General features: G+C 35.6%; 1 protein-coding gene across 7 annotated transcripts in view; it reads right to left on the bottom strand.

The window, feature by feature from the left end:
• Window positions 1–23,448, bottom strand: part of PTPN3 (protein tyrosine phosphatase non-receptor type 3) — a 157,904-nt gene that overhangs the window by 15,200 nt on the left and 119,256 nt on the right. For 4 of the 7 annotated variants that reach the window (XM_032442441.1, XM_032442443.1, XM_032442444.1 and 1 more), the window contains exons 15-22: window positions 12,350–12,373; window positions 11,393–11,591; window positions 10,096–10,173; window positions 9,139–9,195; window positions 5,731–5,887; window positions 3,898–4,067; window positions 911–1,001; window positions 572–633 (exon numbers count right to left, since the gene is read on the bottom strand). In XM_032442441.1, the coding sequence (XP_032298332.1) occupies window positions 572–633; window positions 911–1,001; window positions 3,898–4,067; window positions 5,731–5,887; window positions 9,139–9,195; window positions 10,096–10,173; window positions 11,393–11,591; window positions 12,350–12,373 (838 nt within the window). The remainder of the gene's footprint in view (window positions 1–571; window positions 634–910; window positions 1,002–3,897; window positions 4,068–5,730; window positions 5,888–9,138; window positions 9,196–10,095; window positions 10,174–11,392; window positions 11,592–12,349; window positions 12,374–23,448) is intronic. The other 3 variants (XM_015854304.2, XM_015854307.2, XM_015854305.2) reach the window with 2 other exon arrangements.

The raw sequence follows: 23,448 nt of genomic DNA, 5'->3' as shown, positions 1-23,448 counted from the left end.
TCTTTCCACCCACTGAATGAAGAATTTCTTTCTAACAGCTAACATAAATTTCTCCTTTTAATTTAAAGCCATTCCCCCTTGTCCTGTGTGGCCTCCTCTGGACCTGCTCCAAAAGCACTTTTCTCGTGCTGGTGGCATCAGGTCTGGAGATGCAGTACTCCAGATGGGGCTGAGTGCAGCGGAACCTCCCTTTCCCTGCTGTCAGCTCTCTATTGATGTAGCCCAGAAAAGTCAGGAGATAAATATTGGAAAATTTTCATTAAAAAAACATTAAAAAAGTACTAATGAATGTTACATGTATTCTGAGGTGCACATAAGGAAATAAATATTAAATTCCATACAGTTTTGTTTTGCAGTATATGAAAATAATGATGTTTCTATCTTCTGTGTATCAAGGCAGTCACTTGTTTCACAAGAGACACTTGATGTTTTATGGCATGTACCTACATAACTTTCACATTCAGGAATCCCCCAAAATTAAAACAAATATAACTTACTCCTTAAAATGGCTAAGTTTAGTCTGCTATTACAATACAAAAAGCGAGTAAGTGCAGGTCATCCTATGACTTACATTCACATAATTTGCATTAATGTAATCTTCATCGCCCTGCAATATTATCCTTGTGGCATCATCTGCATACACACAAAAAAGAAGAGGGAATCAAATTAGAAATTAAGAGGCAAGTTTCCCTTTTAATGAGAAAAAAAAAAAGTTGAACTGCAGACAGACAAACTAACAACAGACAAAACAAAATAGATCACCCTTTAGAAAATAAAGTGAATGATTATGTAATGTTATTGAATGAAAAATTAAGCTTTACCAAGAAGTTAAATAAAGCAGTTTTAAGCATATATACTATCATTGAGAAAATAAAATGAAAGACACAGAAAATATGTACTTAATACTCACAAGGCAGAACATCTTTGTATCGATTCTTGTCCATATTCTGAGGTACTTTTGCACATGTAACAGCCAATCCTGGTTTCTTTCTATAAAGTTGCTGGAAAACAGAATTTTTCAAAGGAGTAAGACGATCATGCTAAGTAGACCCACATGAAGACAACAAAGGAAAAAAACATCAGAAGCTACTTCAATTTTTCCTAGCTAACTGCAAATTTCCCCTAAGAGCATTACTTATATTTTTGCATGAAAATAGCCTCTATTATTGCTTGTTCATCATCACCTCTAGAAGAATTTCTAGAAGGAAATAGAAAATGTGAGAGTCCGTGATTTGAACTGGCTGCTTCCCTGTGAAGTTTTCTTTTTCTTACCGCATAGAAGGATAATCAAGAAAGTAGAAGAAATGAGCAATAAAAGACAACAACAAAAAAATTACAGACTGATATCTGTAATTACTTGGAATACACTATAACACAAAAATTAAATGTTCTCTAGACTAAAACTACCACATTCATCTCTGTTAATACCTGAAAGACCCTGGGGGTGTTCAAGGAACAATTGGATGTTGTGTTGAGGGCATGGTTTAGTGGGAGCTATTGGTAATAGGTGAACGGTTGGACTAGATGATCTTTTAGGTCTTTTCCAACCTTGGTGATTCTGTGATTCTACGAAAAAGCAAATCTTCAGCACACCGCAGTGTTTTAATATATAATTCCCTTCTATTTTGCCAAGGCCTAACACCTTGCAGACTTTATCTTCAGCAAATGTGGGCAAATGTGCATACATCAAAAAATTAATTTTATGGTCAAATGTATTGAATATATGGTACAAGTCAGAAAAATGTACAGGGGGGGGGTGAGGAAAGATATCAGAAATACTACCACAAACAAAACTGAAGAAATGCAACCATACAATTATAGTTTCCCTGTATTAAATATACATGAAAGCAATTTACAACTGAGTTATTAACCTGGCTGTGCCGGAGTTTTATGTGCTTCACTGAACACTTGTCAAAGAGGTAATTACAGCTTTCATATTTAAGTAAGATTTAGAATATGGTTTTGTACATAAAATTAAGTGAAACCAATAGGATGTTAACATCTCTACTTCAGTTAAGAGAAAGGGATGAGCACACAAAACTTATTCTATTAAAAGACTTACTGAATCATAGGACTCAGTATGTACCATAGCTCATTTCATTTTTCAGACTCCAAAGCACAAAAAAGGAAAGAGGATGTATGGGAAGAGTGCTTGATAATTTACATAGCAACCAAAGAGCTTCCACCAGTTGTGACTTAAGTTCCATTTTTTAACAGAGACAAGTTAAGATTTCTACTTTTTTTTTTTGTTTTTTTTTGTGTGTGTGTGTGTTTGTGTGTGTGTGTGAAACAAGGAAGAACAATTTTATGTAAAGCAACAATACTGGAGCTCTCTTGTTGCTGCCTGGCTAAAACACTATTTTATAGAGAGAACTCCTGAATTCTGTTTAAGTGGAAATAAAATAGAGAAAGATATTAAAGGGAAAAAAAAAAAAAGTGTACATGATAGCTTATTAATTATTCCCTATTTTACTAAAATGAATGGAGGGCATGATAATTACCAAAGGTGATAAGACACTGCAACTGACTCTGAATTTGAAGTAGGAAGACCACTAAGCTATCACTAAGCTAACTACATTTATTAGACTTCAAAAGGGTTCTGGCACTACTTTGTAACAACAATAACATCCTGCTAAAACTGCTGTCAGGAAATTAAAATGTCAAAGAATCAAATATCCAATGGAGATTATTAAAGAAATATTGATAAAGTTGTTGGCTAAATTCATGTACAGTTAACACACTGAAGCACTTGTCTGTATCCTTTGAGTTCCTATTTTAGTAGCTGGTAGACTCGCAATTACAAGATTCCAACATGTTAGTGGATTTTGGAAAGCTGATATAAACCATGGAGTCAAGAATTCCTAAAAGACAGGGAAGACTTAACTCTTTAGAAATTTTGGAAACAAAGGAGAACTCAGATAAGGAGTGTTACATAATAAATAACATAAAAACTCTTCAGCCACCAGCATAACATTTTGCAGCATTAAAAAAAACAACAAAAATGAGTAAATTCCCACTGCTGTTCAATATGTTTACAGAGTCTGAAAGAACGATGCCAGACTCTGACAATGTGAAATTATTAAGTTATAATAACCAGAATTTCTCCAAAGTTAGAAAGCCCACAAAATTAATGTTTGTATCTCCAACAGAAAAATGAACACAAACATGCTGGGTGATACATTCCCATTAGAAAAAAAAAAGAAGAATTACCTTTTCTAATTTCTTGCTTCTAAATTCTATGCTAACACTGCAGAGCTGTTTTAATAAACTGCAAATATTTTAATGGTCAGCTTTATAGAGTATGCCTTGCAAATAGTGAAGAACGTATCAAACATTAACGAATTATTCCATGCAGCAGTTTGTCAAGTCTCATCTTGCATATAGGGGAATCTCACTTACAAAGTACTATGCCCAAGAAGTAACCATTCATGTTTTAAATTGCCAGGAAAAAAACATCACAGACTGGATACTAAAGACCACACATGGAAATTAACAACACAACACTTCCATATTAACCTCCTAGAGAAGAAAAGCAGGAACAGCCAAGTTGCTGATGTTATTGCATGAAAAGCAGCAAAACATGAGAATGAGAAAAATCTAAGGATAAAAGTGATGTTTCATATGTCACTTACTAGCATGGAAAAGGAAAAAACACAAAACTATCTTCTGTCCACCTCCTACTATTTTACTCAATAAAACAATTTAAGAAAATTTAGTGAGCTTTGGGTACTTGAGCTGGAAAAATGTTAATCAAAACTGAGGGGCAACTCATATTCCTGCTCTCAAGATGAGATTGAAAGAGAGAATAAGTTTTCTAATCAGTTTAGCCCTGATGTTACTAGCTGGTCACAGCTATTGGTCTATACTAATAGCATTTGAGATTTGAGTATTACCCACCTCGAACTGATGAATTACTGTCCCGGTTTCCAGCCCTTTCCTTAGCTGTTCCATAGACTCTTCCAGAGTATCAGCGTATTCAGTACAAAGAAGAGCTTCTGGGATATTCTGGGAATCAACTTCATCTTCTGATCTAGGCTCCACAAACTGTTTAACTACTGAAAAATGTACTAAAAATTAAAATTTGTTGCATAAAGCGTTAATGTGCTTGCGATACATAATAAAATTTACCAGCTTGTGAGAACAATGAAGTTCGCAAAGATAAAGCTTCAAGGAAGCAAATATTAGCAACAGATTTACTTCATTTAGTTATATATTATATTACTATACAAAGGACTAGAGTAAATTGTCCTTGTAGACAATTTCCTTTAGGAAAAAGAAATTCCTAAGGAGCTAACTAAAACTGATGGTTTCCAAGCATAGAAGTATTTTTGCTGCTGTCGTTTGCTGAATAGGGTAATGACTCACAACATTATCTTGGTAGAAATCAATTAAGTTCTACATTAAAAAATTCGAAAGATAATTAATGGAGTAGCTCAAAAAGTTTGGAGCCCTTTGCAGCAAAGCAAACAAATACATTTACATAATCCCTTTCCATTAGAGGAGCAAATAAATTCCATTTTCTAATTTCTTATTCAATCAGATCTTTCATTTGAACATGAATTACAATATACTTTTTCACAGTTGTCTATGGCGTTTCTTGCTAAGATGTTGAAGAACATGAAAAGTGTTATTGAAAAACTTCACCATGGTTTTGTCTATGAAAGCTGTTGCACTGCTGAAGGTACCCACTCTTGTGGCAATTCCCTGTAGTGATCAGTATGCACCATTCCTGCCAAACTATAAAAGATGAGGAGTTCTTACTCGTGTCTATACATATGACTGGCATGAGGCCACAGGATAAGCCTTTAGCTCAAAGCAAAGACTTATCTGCAAGCAGAAAGAGGATTAAAAAAGTTAAGGAAAGACTAAATACTGCTCGGAACCAGTGGAGAGACCTGCACTAACAGAAGCAGGACTGTGCTCAGGGAAAACAACACAAAGAGCTCATCTATCTTCCTAGAAACATAAGAAATTTAAAATAAAGTAAATGCTACAGAAGCATAAAACATTTTGCAGTTTTCTTGCCTCCTGTTTCTTAGTAGCGCATGATCTTTCCAGATTTTTATGTCATAATGCAATCCGAGACTCTTTGCCAAGCCTTTCTATAATCATTTGTGTTAAGGTCTTACCATTGCTCCTAGAGAAAGTAAATAATAAAGTAAATAATAATTTCACTTCACCTTAAAGCTTCTGCAATCTGCATGTGTTTAGAAATGGAGCAAGTAAAATGGAGCAGGACTGATTCCTTGTATTTAACAAATAAATGTCTGTTAACCTACGTATTTCAGAAACTGTCTTATTGTCAACAGGAATTTAGTGAGTAGCCGACACGGGTCAGGCTCATCATCATTATAAAATATCTATAGTGGGAAGTTTGTTTTGTAGAATCATTGTGCTGGGGAACAGCAGCTCATAGGTATTTGAAAACTCACAACTAAAGACTTGTGAAATTACCTTCTATTTCCAAAATGAAGCTTTGAAAAGAAACACTTGTTGTTTTATTGAGTTTCAAGTTAAAATCCAAGCTCTAACTTGATAGACATATTCATACTCAAAAGAGCCTACAGTTAAAAATATTTATGCTATTAGTTTAAATGCAAGAGGAACTGCTTTCTAGCACAGATTTATTTCCAAGTGAACTAAATCCGTGTTTACTTGAATAGATGTACCACCAAGCAGAAGAGCAACAATCTCAAAAACATTGAAAATGAATAGTAAAAGCTCAGTTACCTTTCCTCCTGACCAAAAGGGCAAGCTCTCTTGTGTGAGATTCTCTGCTGGCTTTTATAAACATGACCACCTGGTCATGCGTGTGCTCTGAGATATCTCTGCCATTAATTAATACTATCTGATCGCCTTCATTCAGTTTTGGAATGCATTTATCAGCCTGTTTCGAGACCAAAAGTAGATATTAATGTCATTGCACCCAGCCACATAAGCAGGAACAAATCAGAATATTAAGTTCATCATGCAAGCAAATTCTTCGGAGTTCTCTTGACAAAGTTTCACCTTCTGTATCAGAACTACAGTCAAAGGTTTCAGAGCTAAAGCTGTTATGTTGCTTCAAAAGCTGGAAGCTATTCCAATTTTTATTTTATTTAGGAAGTACTCAGCTGCACAGAAGAAATTTAGTTAAATACACACTGTATTTTAAATCTTTTATAAATCAGATCTAGTCCAAAGCAATATGCTATTCTCCACTTACAGCTGTTCCCAGTATTTTCTTAATGTTAACACAGGTACCCTGATCTTTATTCATCTAATGTTATTAGCTCTATCAAAAAGCAAACCTGAAAAAGATGTCCTAATTAGCTGTTTCCTTTTCATCCTGGTTATGCCTTGCTGGAAGCCTGGATAACTTGCCTGAACTAAGTCTATCATTACCAAATTAAAAACAGAAACTGACAGAAAAGAGAGGCAATAATGACAAAATCAATAGGGGAAAAAAGAAACCAACAAAACAACAAATGAAATAAATACTTCCCCCTACAAGACCAAACAAACAAAAAATAACCTGAACATTTTCTAAAGAAAGAAGAAACTGATGAAGGATAAGGAAGATTGACAATGCTGCATGAAAAAGATATGCAAACAGAGGAAGAATGGGAATTAGAAACAACCATGGTGCTCCTCAACACTGATTTAACTTAGTGTTCACAGTTTCCCAAAAGAGATGCTGTCATTCTTTGTATGATTTATGGAGGCAAGATTGAAGAATGCAACTATGAACAACTGATTTAATCACTCTAAAATACAATGGTTAGCAGTGGTTGAAAGGATAAATGATACAAAGTTCGTATCAGTCATACCGGTCACATTAGGTCAGTCTAGCAGTGTCAAGCAGTCAACAAGAACACAGAAGGAACGGTGTCTGAGCTCCTACATTTATCTATAATTTAGATTTCTTGGCTGGTTGCTGTCTAATATTCTTTATTACAGGAGAAGACTAATATCGATGTTCAAGGAGGCTGTGTTGATCATGTGACATGTTAATGCCTCAGCTTTCTTACTTAATACATTTTATACAGTCAGATGTATCTCAAATGGGAATTAATTCTTTGCATGTTAGCATAATTTGTAGATTTTTCAGATACTGAGCGTTTTCAGACAATTAATTATGTCAGAGGTTTTCTCTCCTATTGACTCACCCAGTGTTTCACTTCATGCTAATCTCTTTATTATTGTTCCAAGAAGCATGCATACTATTTTTTCAATCAAAAGTTCTACTAAATACAACTACAACAACTTCTGTATCACCTTAGGACATCAATACTGTTTCTGGGGGGGAAAAAATAAAAATTAAAATAAAATCAACAGTATAGGAATCTTATCTAAAAAAATACCAGATGCAATAAATGGTTGGGATTTTTTTTTTTTTTTTTTTTTTTTTTGCTATTCTGTCTTCAAATCTCCCCAGAAATCCAGATTTCTGCTACAGTAGAAGGGAATTTAATAAAACAGAATGAAACAAAAAAACTTTAGGATGCCAAAAATGATATACTGCCTTGCACGTACATTTATTTCCCTTTCTCCACTAAAGATGGATTTTTAGGCATCACTGAGGTTCTGTGGTGCTAAAATAAATCAAAAACACAATCCATACAACTACTTACACTTACAGGTATCAGCTGTGTGGCATTAGGTAGTCAAGAACAGGTGAAATTTAATTTACAGAATGCAATATTATCAGTGTTAATGTTGTTGTGCTCTAAAAATAAGTACTTATATCTTTTCTTCTTGCTGCAACATGATTTCTGATGTGATTTCTCTTGCACTGCTCTCGAGTATACTGCATTGCATAATGGTTTCCAATATATCCCCCTGACTCTTGATAACTTCTTCACTTGGTGTTTTCTCATCTAGGGAGCTAATAAGTCACTCGTATCTATGCCAATACTTGCTAGCTGGAGACACCTAAATGAAGTAAGTTGGACATCCAGCCCCTTTCCAATCCGAAAAGATAAAAACAGATCAGAACTTCTGTACCTCCCAGAAGATAATCTGAATCTGCCAAAGGAAAGCACTGCCTCTGGAAAAGCATCTTCTGTTTCCAAACTGTAGAATAAGCCTGCTTCTAGCATCACTTCAGTATCTCAAATCACCTCTATTTTTTGCTAGCTTTTGGCTAGGTCTGTTTTATTTTTATTTTGTGGCTTGAAGTTGTATTGATAATTTTCTAATACACTTCTATTTATGTGATTATTGTAGTTCATGACTGAGTTCAGCACACTGCGTAAGTCAAGCCATAGATTTTAAAAAGGACAAAGTGCAAGATCTCAAACAATCAGTTTTAGCTTAACTTACACAATGACATTCAGATACTAGGTCTGTAAGCACTTACAGAATTTCAAGAGTCTATAATATTCCATGCTTAGTTAGAGTTAGTAAATAAAGTCAAAAGGAGAGTGAAAAAAAACTGAGAAAAGCACGTGAGATAAGCATGTCCTCACAAATTTTTGTAGAAAAAATTACTAAGGTATTGTGAGCTATTATTAGTTCACAATTCAGCATCAAAATACAGTGACTGTGCTGGTTCCAACGAATGTCCCATCTAGTCCAGAAATCTTTTCATATGCAAAAATGCATGGGAAAATAGGACCAGGGACCAGTGTATCCTTTGTTGTGGAATTTCACAGGTCTGTCTCAGGCATATAGAGCTGATACTTTTCATTCATTTTCAGCCTTTCACTAACTAATTTGATAACCCCCCACTTCTTTAAATGGAATCCTCTGCTACCCATTTCACAGTGCCCCAAATCTTGCAAAACTCTGTTGTAAGTCCCTTAAATTTTTTCTTTTTCATAGGCTGCATAGACCCATATCACTCACTTATGTACTGCATCTTCAATCATCCTGTTTGTTTTTCCCATGTTCTAGCACACTATTTTAGACAATGAAGGAAAACAAATGTTCTTTCCAACTGTCTCTTCTTTGGCTAACAATTCCCAATCTTTTCAACCATGGCTTAAAAAAAAAATAAAATAATAATAATAATAAAAGAAACATTGATCAGATCAATTGTTAGAACAGCTCAGTTACTGTTTCACACTGGTTATGCATTTTCAAATTCCTGTGAGTGAAGACTTATGAAAATGGTAGAAGAAACAGTAAAGGAAAGAATAGTAAGATATTACTTACAGGTGATCCTGGAGTTATTCTTGATACCACTAAGGGCATTTTTTGATCTATACCACCCTACAAGAATGTCAAGTAAATAAATATCATCAATACATAATGACCATAAGCATTTTAAACAAACAACCACCTTCTTTTGTTTTCATATAAAATTTGTTCTGTCACTGAAGGCCAGTAAGAATGAATTTTCATGAGCAAATTTCAGGATGGGTGTATGTTTTTTCCAGTAGACTTAAACCAGTGGCTTTGCTTGTCCATACATTTTAACAGGCAGCAAACAGATCATATGAAATATTAGTCAAACCCTATCCTTCAAGCAAGCCTAACTCAACATTTGAACTCACAAGGTGGATGGTATTATGGTGAGTATGCAAGAGATCAGATAGGATTGAAGTTCCAAAAAAAAAAATACACTCCCTTATTCCCTCTGCATAAAGCTCTATTGATGCTTCACCAATAAATAGCAAGGCAAAATGAACAAACGTTACCCTGATTTTGATAATATCACTATTTTATCTGTTCAAATGGAAGGTTTTGGTGATGCAATTAGAAAATTTACGGGGGAATCAATACTTGTTTCCATTTTTGTTTCTCCAATTTGATGTTTTCATCGACATATTTGATGAGATAGCACAAGCTATTTAACTTGTTTTATAATAAAGAAACTCTTTCTAGAAATTAGTATCTTAAATTACATTTTCAAGTTCATATTTACACAGCATAGGCAGTTTGCTTTGGAAACATGTCATGTCTGTAGTATATGCAACTAAAAAACAGAGAAGTAGCAAAGGCCTGTTTTCATAAATATGATTTTAACATTCAAGGATTAAGCTGCCACATCTAAAATTTTTTGAGTCCCTAAGACATTCCTGTGGAATACAATTTTCTAAAGTATTACATTACAAATGAAAAATGATCTATATAAATCATTTTAAAATAATAAAAAGATTGCTGACTTACCTTTAGATTAAATCCAAACTTCCCATCTTCATCTGGTGTGATACGCACCAAAAGTAAATCTCCATCAATTACTTCATTCTGCAACATACAAAAAAAAAAAACTCAAACCAAATTTTTCTAAAACCAATCAGCAGAAAATTTGAATACAGTGTAGACATTTAGACATACTCAACAATAATTCTCTGTGCAAATTCATGTTTAAAAAAGGGAAAAGCCAGGGTTAAAAAATACACCCAAATGCATCCTTTAAAAACTGTAAAAATTGCAAAAAAGAGCCGCTCTGGAAGTAATGCCTCCTGCTTTATGATGTTGGCCCACAACTTCAAAGGTGGATGATGGTGGTAGGGCAGTATGGGTTGAACCTTCCCACCAGTATTTCATTACATGTTGTTGCTGTGTGACAGATGGCAGCTAAGGAGCAGTCTGACACAATGGCATCTGACATGGAGTGCAATTGAAGCAAAGGAGTGTCACTGAATTCCCCTATGTGGAAAACATGGCAGCAATTGACATTCATCAATGCTTGCTGAACGTTTGTAGAGACAAAACAGTGAATGAGAGCACAGTGAGGCGGTGAATGGAGCATGTGGGCTCTTGCCCATCACTGGCAAAAACTGCAGAGCTAATGGCGGTGGCCATGTTGAAAAATAGTTTTTTGTAGCTGATAATTTTCTCTATCAAATAGTGTTACTGTCCTCTTGCTACTGGTTGTAGATTCCATAGTTCCTCCTCTAAAAGGGTGAACTGATATCTTCTCTAGGAAATCTCCAGGGAAGGAAGATTAAAACTTGGCTACAACTAGTGGGAAGCCAGGTAAGGAAGCTGCTTAGCACAGCTCTGGAAGAAGCTGTAGAAAAGGTGATAGAGGATCTGCCGTTGTAAAGCTAGCAGGGAGCAGCTGATCTCTAGTCAGTTCAGAATTCAAAATACAATTTTTCTCCATCCCAGACAGAAGCTGTGCTCACTATCAAGACATACAGTGGCTTGAGTGACCTTATCTTAGTGCAAATGAGACACAGACATGCAAGGAATCCCATTTGATTAAGAACTTCCTGCAGATGCTGCTGGAAACCTGGTGGCTATGAGAAATGAATGTATATGGTAGGCTTAACTACTGTACTATACACACAGCCTTAAAGAAATATGAATAAGACAAGAAGCTTTATTCCTGTTAGTGCATAAAACATGAAACATGCTCACCCCAGAATAAAACCACAGTTTTTGCGGGTTCTTAATCTACAGTTCAAAACCACATATGGTACCAGTTTTGACTTGAAGAGAATGCAACTGAACATACCTTATCACAGTAGTACAGACTGGAATCATCTGTTGAGCTACTTTTTGTAACACTGTCATATGTTTCCAGGAAGTGTTTATCCACCCCTTCCAGGGGGTAAGAGTCAGAAATGTTACCAACTCCATTGGGAGACTGAGTCAACGCTTTAGGTGAGGTATGGGTCAGAGAATTCCGCGCTGGACTATTTCCCAATACATTCCTTCATTTAAAATAATAAATAAATATTAGAAAGGTATTGTTATCCAGATTTTTTACATTAAACTGAGTAAAATGTGCAAATGTGTAGCTCAGATAAAAGAACAAGTCGTTTTTATACAGGAGGTTAAACAGCACTTCTTGATTTGCATAGTAATGGGACTGGAGAATGATCTACACATGTCATTTGTTCAGTGGAGGCCTAGAAGAATGGGCAGAATAAAACTAGAGCAAGAGAAACACTTTTAGCAAAATACTTCAAGGTCAACAGTGAAAGGCATTGCTGAAGTGGTATATGAAATCACAGCAACAAAGGAGGAAATGAGAACTAACCCCAGGGGAAAGTACTTCAACTACCAATTCTATTCACTTGTATTACCTCACTGTAGAGAGATCTTTCATGTGCATCATAGATCATCATGATCAGGGCCAGTACACTCTGCAAGCATGCTCTGTAATGCTACTGACAACCAGCACTACAATGAATTATATTTGGTCCTTGCAAGTATGCATGCTGCTAGTTGCTTGCTACAGAGTATACTCAATTAATTATCTATTTCACCATTCCTAAAAGCAATATGAAACTCTCACAGGATGGTAGTAGTAGAAGTAAATTCCAGCATGAAGAAATAAAGCTATAACATAAAGGAATGTAACTTCACTCATACAGGACCAGTAGTTAGAAAAATCAAATCAAGTTATGTATTTTATTAAGATATTAAAGATAAAGATTCTATAGTAGAGAGTTAAAAGACAACTCACTTTGGTGATTCTTGTTCAGATGGCCTGTTAAAAAAAATAAATAAATAAAACTCAGTAAGGGAACAGAAGTTAAATCGTAAAGAAAACAGGAACTCAATTCTAATTAGAAAAAAAAAAATAAATCTGTGTAAAAGCCAAAAAAAGTGCTGACAGTAAATTAAAAAAATACATATTCCTGTACAGAGAGTCTAAATCAGTCAATTAGGGAACCTGTGAAACAACAAAAAATCACTGGGCAGCTCTAATTAGTCACTTCCACATTTGGCACACACCCAACTACCAATAGTACATATCTGCTACTGCAGCTTAAACTGTTCTGGAGCTAACAGAGGCAATTAATTAACAAGATACACTACATCATTTGAAGAAGTTTTAGATGTGGTTCACAATGACCAAAGATGTCATCGATCGTATTTCTTTACACGCAGGTAATGAGAAATTAGCATAGGCTGCTTTTGAAGTGTTAGTTACAATGCAAGAGTAGAACAGCTGCTGACAGAGAATTTTAACATAAAACGTAACTAAAGCAGAGACTACACAGACCAGGACAAACTTATGCAGAAAAGAACGGTGGTTAATCAGGGCCTTTTCACAAATCAGCTTGGCTGACTGTAACAGCATAATCAAAAGAATGTCCACACACATTCTTTATGTCTCATTATTATAGAGTGTGAGTATTATCTCACACTCCTCTCCTCTCTGCTCATTATCATCTAGGAATGAAGGAACCTAGGTAATTGTAAAACTTACTGTCCTAGAATAAATGACAGCTTAAACAATAGCATAAAGTGCAAGAAGTGTTAGACTGGTTACCTAGCCCAGTACTCTGTTCTCAGAAGTGGCAAACAAACATTCAAGGCCAGGCTGGATGTGGCTCTGGGCTGCCTGGTCGAGAGGCTGGAGACCCTGCAAATGGCAGGGGAGTTGAAAATAGATGACCATTGTGGTCCTTTTCAATCCAGGCCATTCTGATTCTATATATCAGACATTTAGTGATGCTTTTTGATAAGACATGGTCACCAACAGTTGGCAGTTTTGGGAATTCTGTTGTGGTTTGTTCAACCAGACTTAAATGAAAAACTGATAAACAGAAAAGCAGCTGGAAACAGAAATGACTGATAATCCTCTCATGAACTAGTTCTAGTCTTCTAGAATATGCACAGAATTTCCTTCAAGATTGTGCAGGCAAAAGAGAGAAATCAACACAAGTCAGAGGCTTCTCTACTTATTACTGACTTACTATTGACTGCCTAGTCCCTTTAGAACCAATTACTATGCTCCCATGTCTGTCCCTGCCTGATTATTGTAAAGACCTCAGCAAACAAGAGGATTTTGCTGCTCAGAACAAGTCCTGAGCTGCAGGTACACTCCCAACACAGCCACCCTTCACCAAAACTACCCTTGTCAGATGCCTCCTTTCCAGAAAGAGGTCACAGCTGGAGGTCAGAACTGTCCAGGTGGCACAGTATTTGCCTTACAGTAAGCTGTGTCATGATACTGTATATTTACTTCATGAAAACTGTATACAAACATACTGATGCATCTCCTGCAAAGGAAAGCAATGACGTGCCTGAAGTTTGTATTTCTTTTCCAATTATTTATCCTGAGTTTTGTAGCCTCGCTATGCCCACTACGGCATGTTTTTTTGGTCTGTCAAAACCACTGTGCTCCTTTCCTTACTCTTCTCAGTTAGTCAACAAACTTAAAAGCATTTTTTAACTTAAAGGACAGGACTTAAATACTGTCCATTACAGTTTTCCCTTTAAACATTTAATCACAATAATTACCCAGCAATGAAGACATAAATTAAATGTAGGAATATAAAATGAGTTCACACAGCTGTTATTACTGTTTCTGATTCGTGTACTGTGTTCCACCAAAGCTACAGTAAAAAGGTGAATATTATTCTAGTTCTGTTTCCTCATAAGGATTCTATAACATGAACAAATTCCTCCTTGAGAGGCAGAGATGGTGAATTCCATAAGAATTTGTGAATTTGTACATAATTTTTTCATGAATGCCACAGTTCATCTTTACTACAACCATGTCCCAACATGTGATCCCACTGACATTCACTCCCATTCTCCCACAAGTACCTCCAGCTCTCCTGTTTTGTAACAATCATAGTTCCTCTACTCCTGACAGCAATAGAAAAGATGCTTTGGCACCATGCACACATACACATGCTGTCTGAGCAGCCAATCTAGGCAGTGCAGACAACTGCTGAGCTCATACTGAAGTTACTCAGTGAGAGAAGGTTGACGTTTTTTCTGCCTAGTCAATGATTTTCACCAAGCTTGTTAAAAATCATTTCAATCTTTGAAAGCTCCACACCTACATAAGATTTGACCGCAGCCATCCAGACTTTATGAAGTGGGAAGACGGGCAGTGCAATGACACGAGCTTTTATTTATTTTGGTTTAAGCAAATTGATTTCCATCTGATGGAAAGAACACTGAAGCCGTACATTTTTGTGTGTTCTGCCACAAGAGAAGGGGTACAGCTCTATCACTATGCAGAATTCAAGTTGTTGTAAGTTAACCTTCTTGAAAGCTTCCACCAAGAACTACACACCACAAAATTCTGATGCAATTATACATAATATCTCTATTTTAATACAATCCTCTTCCTCCTCACCTCAAGAGAGAGAGGCCTTTTGAGACAGAAAAAAATATTTCCACTTTTCATTCATATACTGTGTATAAACAAACAGCAAATTCTCAGTCACCTCAATAATATATCCAGAGACTTAAATGTGGGATATAAATTCTCAGTAATATTTGCTGAAGGTTCATCTGTTGAATTACTGCACTTTAATTCAGATGTATCAGTCTGAAGGAGTCATTGAATCATTCTGTAACCTTTTCGAGTTTAAAAAGGTTATCTAGAAAATGACCAAATTCAACCCCTACAGAATTCATCAGTGACAAGGGAGCTGTGTCTTCATAAAGTCCCCAGAAGCACAGCATGCTATGCCTGAAGAATTTTAATTGTCACAACTCAATGAAATATTACTCCTGACACATAATTATTTGCCAATGTGATAAAGTACTTCGAACAGGAGTACCAAGATCATATTTTCTGGCTACACTGCATTCCACATTTTACTACTATATCTTCGACATTTCACAACAAACAACAAGCACTGTATTTTAAGCCAATAAATGAGAACACTCACCAGACCAACCAATCGACTTTTTCATCAAGAAAAAGAGACATTCCTTGCAAGGAAATTAAACTTTCCATTGGCTCAGCATGCAAACACTTCAAAACTGCAAGTAATTTCTCTTCTTTACTCCACTGTGTATCTAAAAAGATGCCATTTCAATCTTCCATTCACTACAGATTGCTCGCTCTGTCAGTGATTATCTCTACAATGAAACCCTCTACTGTGAAAATCTACCTCTCTTCTGTCAAGTTTCAAGGAAAGACCCCTCCTTCTCTGATGTGTGCCTTACCAGAGAATTTACTATTCTGAGAACTGATGATAAGTTAAAGTAAAATCCCAAGAGAAAAGGGACAACTGAAACAATAGAACTGTAGCAAAACTCCCTCTCTACAAACAACAGAAGGAAACATCTGTAGGTTTTGCCCTTGTAGTGTTCTTCAAGTTATTGAAGCTTCTTTTCTCTAACACCTGCAGGGGTGGGGAGACTAAATGCGGCAAAATTTCCACTATCATCTCGTTTCTGAGAACTACCCATTTAAACTGGGATTATTATTCACAAACAAATTAAATGGAAGATATTTATAGCATCATCTTTTTGCTGTCTTTTAGACAAATTTATATACAGCATGAGTTGCATGGTTAAGATTCAGAAATTCTGTGAACGTGCGTGCAGAAAGACTGTTTAAGGCAGCTACATGGATTCTGTTTTATACCTGAGTACCATTACAGAAAAACCTGTGGCTTCCACAGTATGCTCAAGTTTTGCAGTGATTTTCTGTAAGTTCTGAACATCCATATTGATAAGCTGCTGACATTAGCCATGAAAAAGATTCCTTCTGTTCCTCTACAGTTCCTTTACTGACCATACTTCACATAGCTTCATGTATTCTGGTAATTTTCAAAAGCTCAGTTTGCTGCAAAATTTGCTTTATCATAGATTTTTATTTTTTTTTTTTACAAGTGTAGTACATTTCAATAAAGACATTTAAAAAAGAGATTTGTGCATAAGCAAGACAAACACGTTCTCTTTCTTTGCATTTTTGAGTGGAAGAGCACTGTAAAATCCATAGTAGTTTATTAGTAACAGTCTTAAAACCCTAATTTGAAACTCACAGGGTGTTCAACCCAAAAATCACTTACTGGTGGTTCCGAAAGGTAAAAATAATAACTTGAGGTCATGACTCCTAAAGTTGTAGCATTCCAAAGTTTCTTTACAAAATATTTGGTCTTTATTTCGCAGTCACTTAGGATCCAGATTTCACACGTTTTATCTTGTCTGGTTGATGACAAGTAGTTTTTGCAAGCTTCCATCAATAAAAATGTAGAAGTGGAACAGAGGGAGGATAGAGAAGTGATGTTTATATTAATGAGCAAACTAAGAAACATATGGTATAACATAACATACGGTAAAATCCCAAGTGAAGGTCCAGGAAGAATATTTTAATTCTAGGTTTGTCTGAGTATGAACTAAATAAAAAATAAAAATAAAAAAGACTAGAAAAGTCTCAAAACAACAACAACAAAAAGAAAACCACAAAAAACAAACAAACAAACCAAACAAACCCACAGCCCCCCCCCCAAAGAACCCCAACAAACCAACAACATTTAAGTTCAATGCAGCTGATGAGAAGGATGGGAATGGTAAGTGATAGAATTGAAATGTCCTGAGATCTACTGCCTAATATTGGAAGAACATCTTCCTTGAGAAAGACTGAAATACACCAACAAAGACAATAGACTGAAGAAATGCAGGAGATTTTCTAAGAACAAGGAATTAAGCATGAATGTATGTGATTAAGGACTGAAGTAAAAAGCATTATAAATTGAGTTCTCTAAAAGTATTTCCAATTTTATATCAAGATGGTAGTTAATGGAATCTGATATATCCAAAGAGTACTTCCATCAAGAGAAATGCTTTGCAAATGTTGTATACAAAAATATCTTTGTTAGAATAAAAATGCATTTCTATAGGAAGTTTACCAGCTCTCACCATGGAGCTATAGCTTATTGTCTATCAAAACAGTAAGCTGAAAGAATTGAACAAATGCAGGCTAAGCTCAGGAAATCTATTTTCAATGCAATGCCTTCGTCAGATGATACATCACACTTACATTAGGAACGTATATGCACTTCCAGAAATTCATACCATAATGACAGTGAATTTCCTTTTGTATACTAGTTCACCCATTTATTTCCTTCCCCTCTAACTCTGGAACTGCACACATTATGCCATCTATATCACCAGCAAAAGATAGTTTTAGAACGTAAATTAAAGATGTTTATAGATTTGACAAACATGTTTAACAAAGGAAGAAGTTTATGCAGGAACACAATGCATTTATAACAAAATTAAAGAATTGAAGTAATTTAAGTTGGAAGGGAGCATGGGAGGACGTTCAAAGACTGGCCAACTTTAAAGATTCATAAGGATGATCAGGACCTTTTCCTGATGAGTTTTTAATTTCTCCAGGGATAGAGAAAAATCTCAACCTTTCTGTCAATCTGTTTGAGAGCTTCATCAAACTCAGCATGAATTTCAACTTCCTTGTGACTTTTTAGCATTTCCCTTGCTGTAAATTGAGTTTACCACTTCACATGTTTTTGCTGCGCACCTCCAAGAAGAGTCTGATTCTTGATAACCTTCTTTTGGCAGCCTAAGGCAAAAACATGACTGACTCCCCCTGCTCCAGCCTTCTGACTCCTCTCATACATCACATGCTATCATCTGTGAATAATTAGCCAGATTTATCTTGCTGATTAATCAACACTAAGTCTTTAAATATAAATGCAAGACCTAGACAGACTCATCTGTCAATTTTTCTTACTGACTGATACTATAATTCATCTCTTAGAAACATATTTTACAACAATCTTTCTGAAACACTGATTAAATAGAAAGTTGCAGCTGATCTTTTCTTTTAGGATGTAGAGTCTACCCTAAAGAACTCATCAAACACTTGGTCCTATGCAGTCTGCTGTTCCAAACCAAACATGCAGTAAACTAGAGAAACTGAACAGTTTAACTCACAAGACCCTCTACAAAGCTATACAGGAACAGTTTTCCAAGTCAATAATTCAGTGTTCCTTTCCCTTAAGCTAGCACTTCATATATGTGGCTGAATTTATACATGCTTATTAACAAGCACTTAGAGAGATATATCCAAAAACATTTAAAAAAATCTTTTAGAAGAGCATGCAACTACATTTACAATACAAACTATTTCAGCTATAGCAAGTGTATAGGTGTATTAAAAAACCATATGCTATTCAACCTGAACTTACATTGTCAAAGATACTCTGATCCTCACCAGGGGGAAAAATTAGTCTCATACAAGTAACACAAATAAGCAGGTAACATTATCTTCAGCTATGAGAAAACTCATTTGTTTCAGTAACCTTTTACTTCTAGAGCCTTGCCATCTCTGAAAGAAACACTAGATTGCTTTAGCTGCAACATTCAAGTAAAGGGGAACTGTGGCTGTTTGCAACAACATGGACTGCCCACAAAACTGGATTAGAAACTTAAATATGCTATGAGGGAAATAGTGGAAGATACTCTTCTTATTCCATAGTCACTGCCTGAAATTCTCTGAGGTTAAAAACATTAAATAAAATAAATGCCATTGACAGCTGTATTCTCCTCCCCTCTTTTTCATTCATCTATTTACATTCATTTTTCATTTCAGTGAAATGCCAACACTGCTGTCACAACTAAAGCACCAAAATTTCCAATAAAATGCTGTTACAGGCAGGGGGGAGAGGAGAGAGAGAAAGAAAAGCCATATACGTGAAAAAAATGAAACTTAAAGCTCCTTAAAATACTACTACTCAGTTATATTTCTTTATGGTTTTTACAGTAACTCTTGAATATTGAGATTTTACGTTCACCCAGTGCTAAAAGCGTGAATTATTGAAACATGTAAATTTACAAAGCACGAGCAAACTTATTTTAGTTATTTTAATTTTCTTAATAGATGTTAAAGGGTTTTCAAACCAGCTGTGTAGGATCTTACACATGAACTACTGGGCATGTGACGCACTCAGCTGACATTCCTCACACCAGCTACTTTTTAAAATAGATGTCAGTTCTGAGAAATGGATCTTGTACTGGGGATGGACAGCACTATGTCAAGACAAATACCTGCTACAACATCAGGCGTGTTAGATCATATGATTGCAAAATGTAATCAGCTTACCAATCTAGTTGAGTTAAACTTACGTTTCGAGGTTACTAATATCCTAATCTGGTCTTGAACAGTGTCACACACTTCAATAGAGCTACTTAATTTTTACTGTAGCCTTTTGACCTCATAGAATCGTTATGGTTGGATAAAAACACTAAGATCCATCTAGTCCAACTGCCAACCCACCTCCACCATGCCCCTCAGTGCCACATCCACACATTTCCTGAACGTACCTTCAGGGATGCTGAATCTACCCCCTCCCCAGGCAGCCTGTGCCACTGCCTCATCACTTCTGAGAATAAACTTAAGACCATTACCCCTTGTCCAATTACTATTACCTGATAGAAGAGGCACTCTGCAGCGTACATACTGAGTTAATGTCATGGAAATACAAATCGGTAACAATTTGTTCTTTTATGCCAAATTTGGTGCATGTGTGCATATTTCAAAATTTGGAAACTGTAGAATATACTCTTATGAACAAAGACTGCAACAGTGATCACCTTCAGGTACCACAGTAGGTTAAAATAAAAAAAAAAAAAAAGGAAAAATTGTATCTGAAAATAATTATCTGCACAACTCCATCGGCCTTCCTTTAGAACATGCCATGATTTAAATACATTATATTGAAACATTTTTCTCAAAGGTAAGCTTCTCCAATTCACAACAGTGCCTATCAGGATAGCAGATGGTCAGGATGATTTGATGCCAGGCGGCCTGTGGTATAACACAAACAGCTTTGAAAAAGCTACAAACTAAAGTAGCTTTTTAGCAGACATGATTTTAGAAATACTAATTCCATATAACAACATATTTTCTATATTAAAGGCAAGTCCTAACCTTTCATATTCCTATGTAAGAAATTCTGAAGGTAGGAAATGTAATCTAGAAAAGCAAAAATAAATTTTACATACTGATTAAAATGAGATGCTTAGTAAGTCAGTTGCAGCACTGCTTCAATGAAGAAAATTAAGATCTTTCAACAAAAGCAAAATACCTCCAGGGCAAGAATGGGGAAAGCCAACTGTAAGTGAAAAACAGATACCAAGAGTCCCTAATAAATAATACGTTTTATCTCACTACTTGTCTTGAAACAAAACAGTAGTAGCAATATGTGTATACATCCAAAAGGATAAGTTAAGTATATTGTAAAATAGTGCAAAACAGAGTCAGAGGATAGACTAGATTACCTGCTCTGGTGCTGGTGAGGCACAGAAATAATAAAAGTGGTTTAACACTCAAAGCAACCTATTAGAGGTAAGTCTTCAGCGTGTACTCCAGCTGTGTAATTTTTCAGAGGCAGCAGTAGTCAGATAAGACAGACAGCAGCACAGCAAGCAAGAGGAGAAACAACAGGGAAGGATTCTTCACGGAGGCTGGATTACCCTGGACTAAACAAAAGTCTTCTTGAAGTCCTCTTCAGCACCATCTTCAATGACAGGCTTTACATGCAGCTGTGATTTGAGATGGTTGGCTTAGATAAGCAAACCTATGCATTCTTCTATAAATCCAAGATCCCCCAAGATTCCAAACATGACTTAATTGATTAAGTACACAACAAATCTCGTCAGACAAGTTTCATCTATACATTTGTACCAATAAGCAAACAGATGATTCTGAAGGCAATTCTGTCTTGGGGTAGATGTTGCTTTGATGAAAAAAACCTAAGACGTTATTCAGAGTCTGAACTGAAACAAGTAGAAACCATCTCCCATTACCGCAGTCCCTGAAATGCTCATGATAGCCACAGATTAAGGTTAAGGAGCTGTATGATTATAATGAAGATTCAAGGTCCAGTTCAAGCAATAATAAAGGGATTTAAAAGCATCTCCCAGTTGCTTGCTAGTAACTTTCCACAGTTCTTTCAGATTTTTCCTCCCACCAAAGACACTCATCATTTATACTCAGTATTAACTACAACCACTTTCGCCTGAGATTGCAGGCTAGGCAGAAAAACAAAAAAAAAAAAAAGAGTCCTCTAAAGGCAATACAAAAGCTAGGAGAATCTAGTTTGGGCCCCCTTCTATGAGAACAGATTTGCAATTTCAATATTTTTCCAAAGCACGTCTTGATTGTGTCAGTTCAAGTCTACTAAAGAACAGTCTGACAAGAATAGGCAAGTTAGCTTTAAAAGTTTAATCAGTACACTGCAAGCTGTTTGCTAGTTAATAACTAAACTATTCTGAAGTATGGCAGAAGTCCAGGACAAATGTTTGTCCATACATAATACCAAAGATAGGCAAGTTAAATGCTTTTCTTACAAAGCAGATATAGCTGGTAGACCAGATTCTATTTCAATAAAGCATTCAGAGAAAAATATTTGTCTACACCTAAAATTAATTTTACCTTACATCTTCCCACAAAAGAAGCAAGGCAAATAATGACAAATGTAAGAACATAAAGAATAACAAGTGGAATGCAGACTAACTATTGAAAACATCAGTGTAGAGTTTAAACATTCTTTTATTTGTACAGTACCATAATGTTTTACCTCATTTGTTGAAGTATTAATGACCATTTTACTTCTAAAAGTACCACTTTACATCTACCAGTTAATGTAATAAATGATCATTCATTCTATACACGATATTCTCCATCCTAAACATACTGTGAATTTAAATTAAGCACATTTATGTAAGTATTTTTTCAATTACATGCATGAAATCCAATACTATAAATATACCAAAGAGACAAGGAATGCTTTGGGAATAACTCACAGAAAATTAGGTTTATCTGAGGTGTAACCATAATATCTACAGTGAGTGATGTAACTCAGATACAGTAGAACAAATCAGTGCTCAGGAAATAAATAAGCTGTTTTCACATTCAGAACACCCTATTTCCACTGTCCATAAAAAACAGACCTTCCCACTCCACCCTCAGGAGGAATAGGAAAGGTAAAACAGGAAGGAGAAAAATTGCAGAAGAAAAGATAAAAACAAGAATGATGAAGTCAGGACACAATCTACCAGTCACAGTACACAGGGTAACAACTTGTTTTTCTGCCAACAGCTTCTACATTCACCATCTCCTCATATGGTCTACTTCTTATTAATTTTATTTGGTTAACTACTTCTGCAAGGGCATAATTTGTCTGTAAATGTTAAAACACATGAAAGACACAACTTCATATCTGTGGCTACTCAACATCTTGAGGCAACACACATTATTACAGCCATTAGTGACACTACTAGCACAACGGCACATCTGACTTGCAGGAATAGAAAAATACTTTCAATAACCCCAGTGACAAACTCCAAATATGCATACAGCACGTTAAATTTTCATTACCCCCCCTTGCTCAGCCCCTTTTCCCTGCCCCCCTAAAACCTCAATGCTATAATATAGTAAAAAAAACTGTTTTCTTCATATTTTAAGACAACTCTTCGCCTTGGGTTTAAAGCTACTGCAATGAAGCTGAATGCTACCAAAGAGACAGGCAATTCCTATCAATCTGCTTCTCAAAATACATCATGCCTTTGAGTTACAAGGAAGAGGTCACCCAAAGCTATTTTTCTTTTGTAATAATATAAAGAAACCTGCATTTTAATACAAAGTATCCTCCCTAGATGAAAGTTTCAAAGTACTCTGTTTTCTTTGTAAAATTTGACTGATCAGGGACCTGGTACCCTTATTATTTCTGAAGTTAGTATTATGCTAATATGAAGTTACTCATTAAGAAATAACTCTTTAAGTAAGAGGAAAGCCACACAATAAATATAATGTATAAGCAAAGAAATAATTAG

Source organism: Coturnix japonica, chromosome 2 (assembly GCF_001577835.2).
Source record: "Coturnix japonica isolate 7356 chromosome 2, Coturnix japonica 2.1, whole genome shotgun sequence".
In the NCBI taxonomy this organism is placed as follows: domain Eukaryota; kingdom Metazoa; phylum Chordata; class Aves; order Galliformes; family Phasianidae; genus Coturnix; species Coturnix japonica.
The sequence above is the reverse complement of the archived record's forward strand: the minus strand, read 5'-3'. Positions and strand labels throughout refer to the sequence as shown.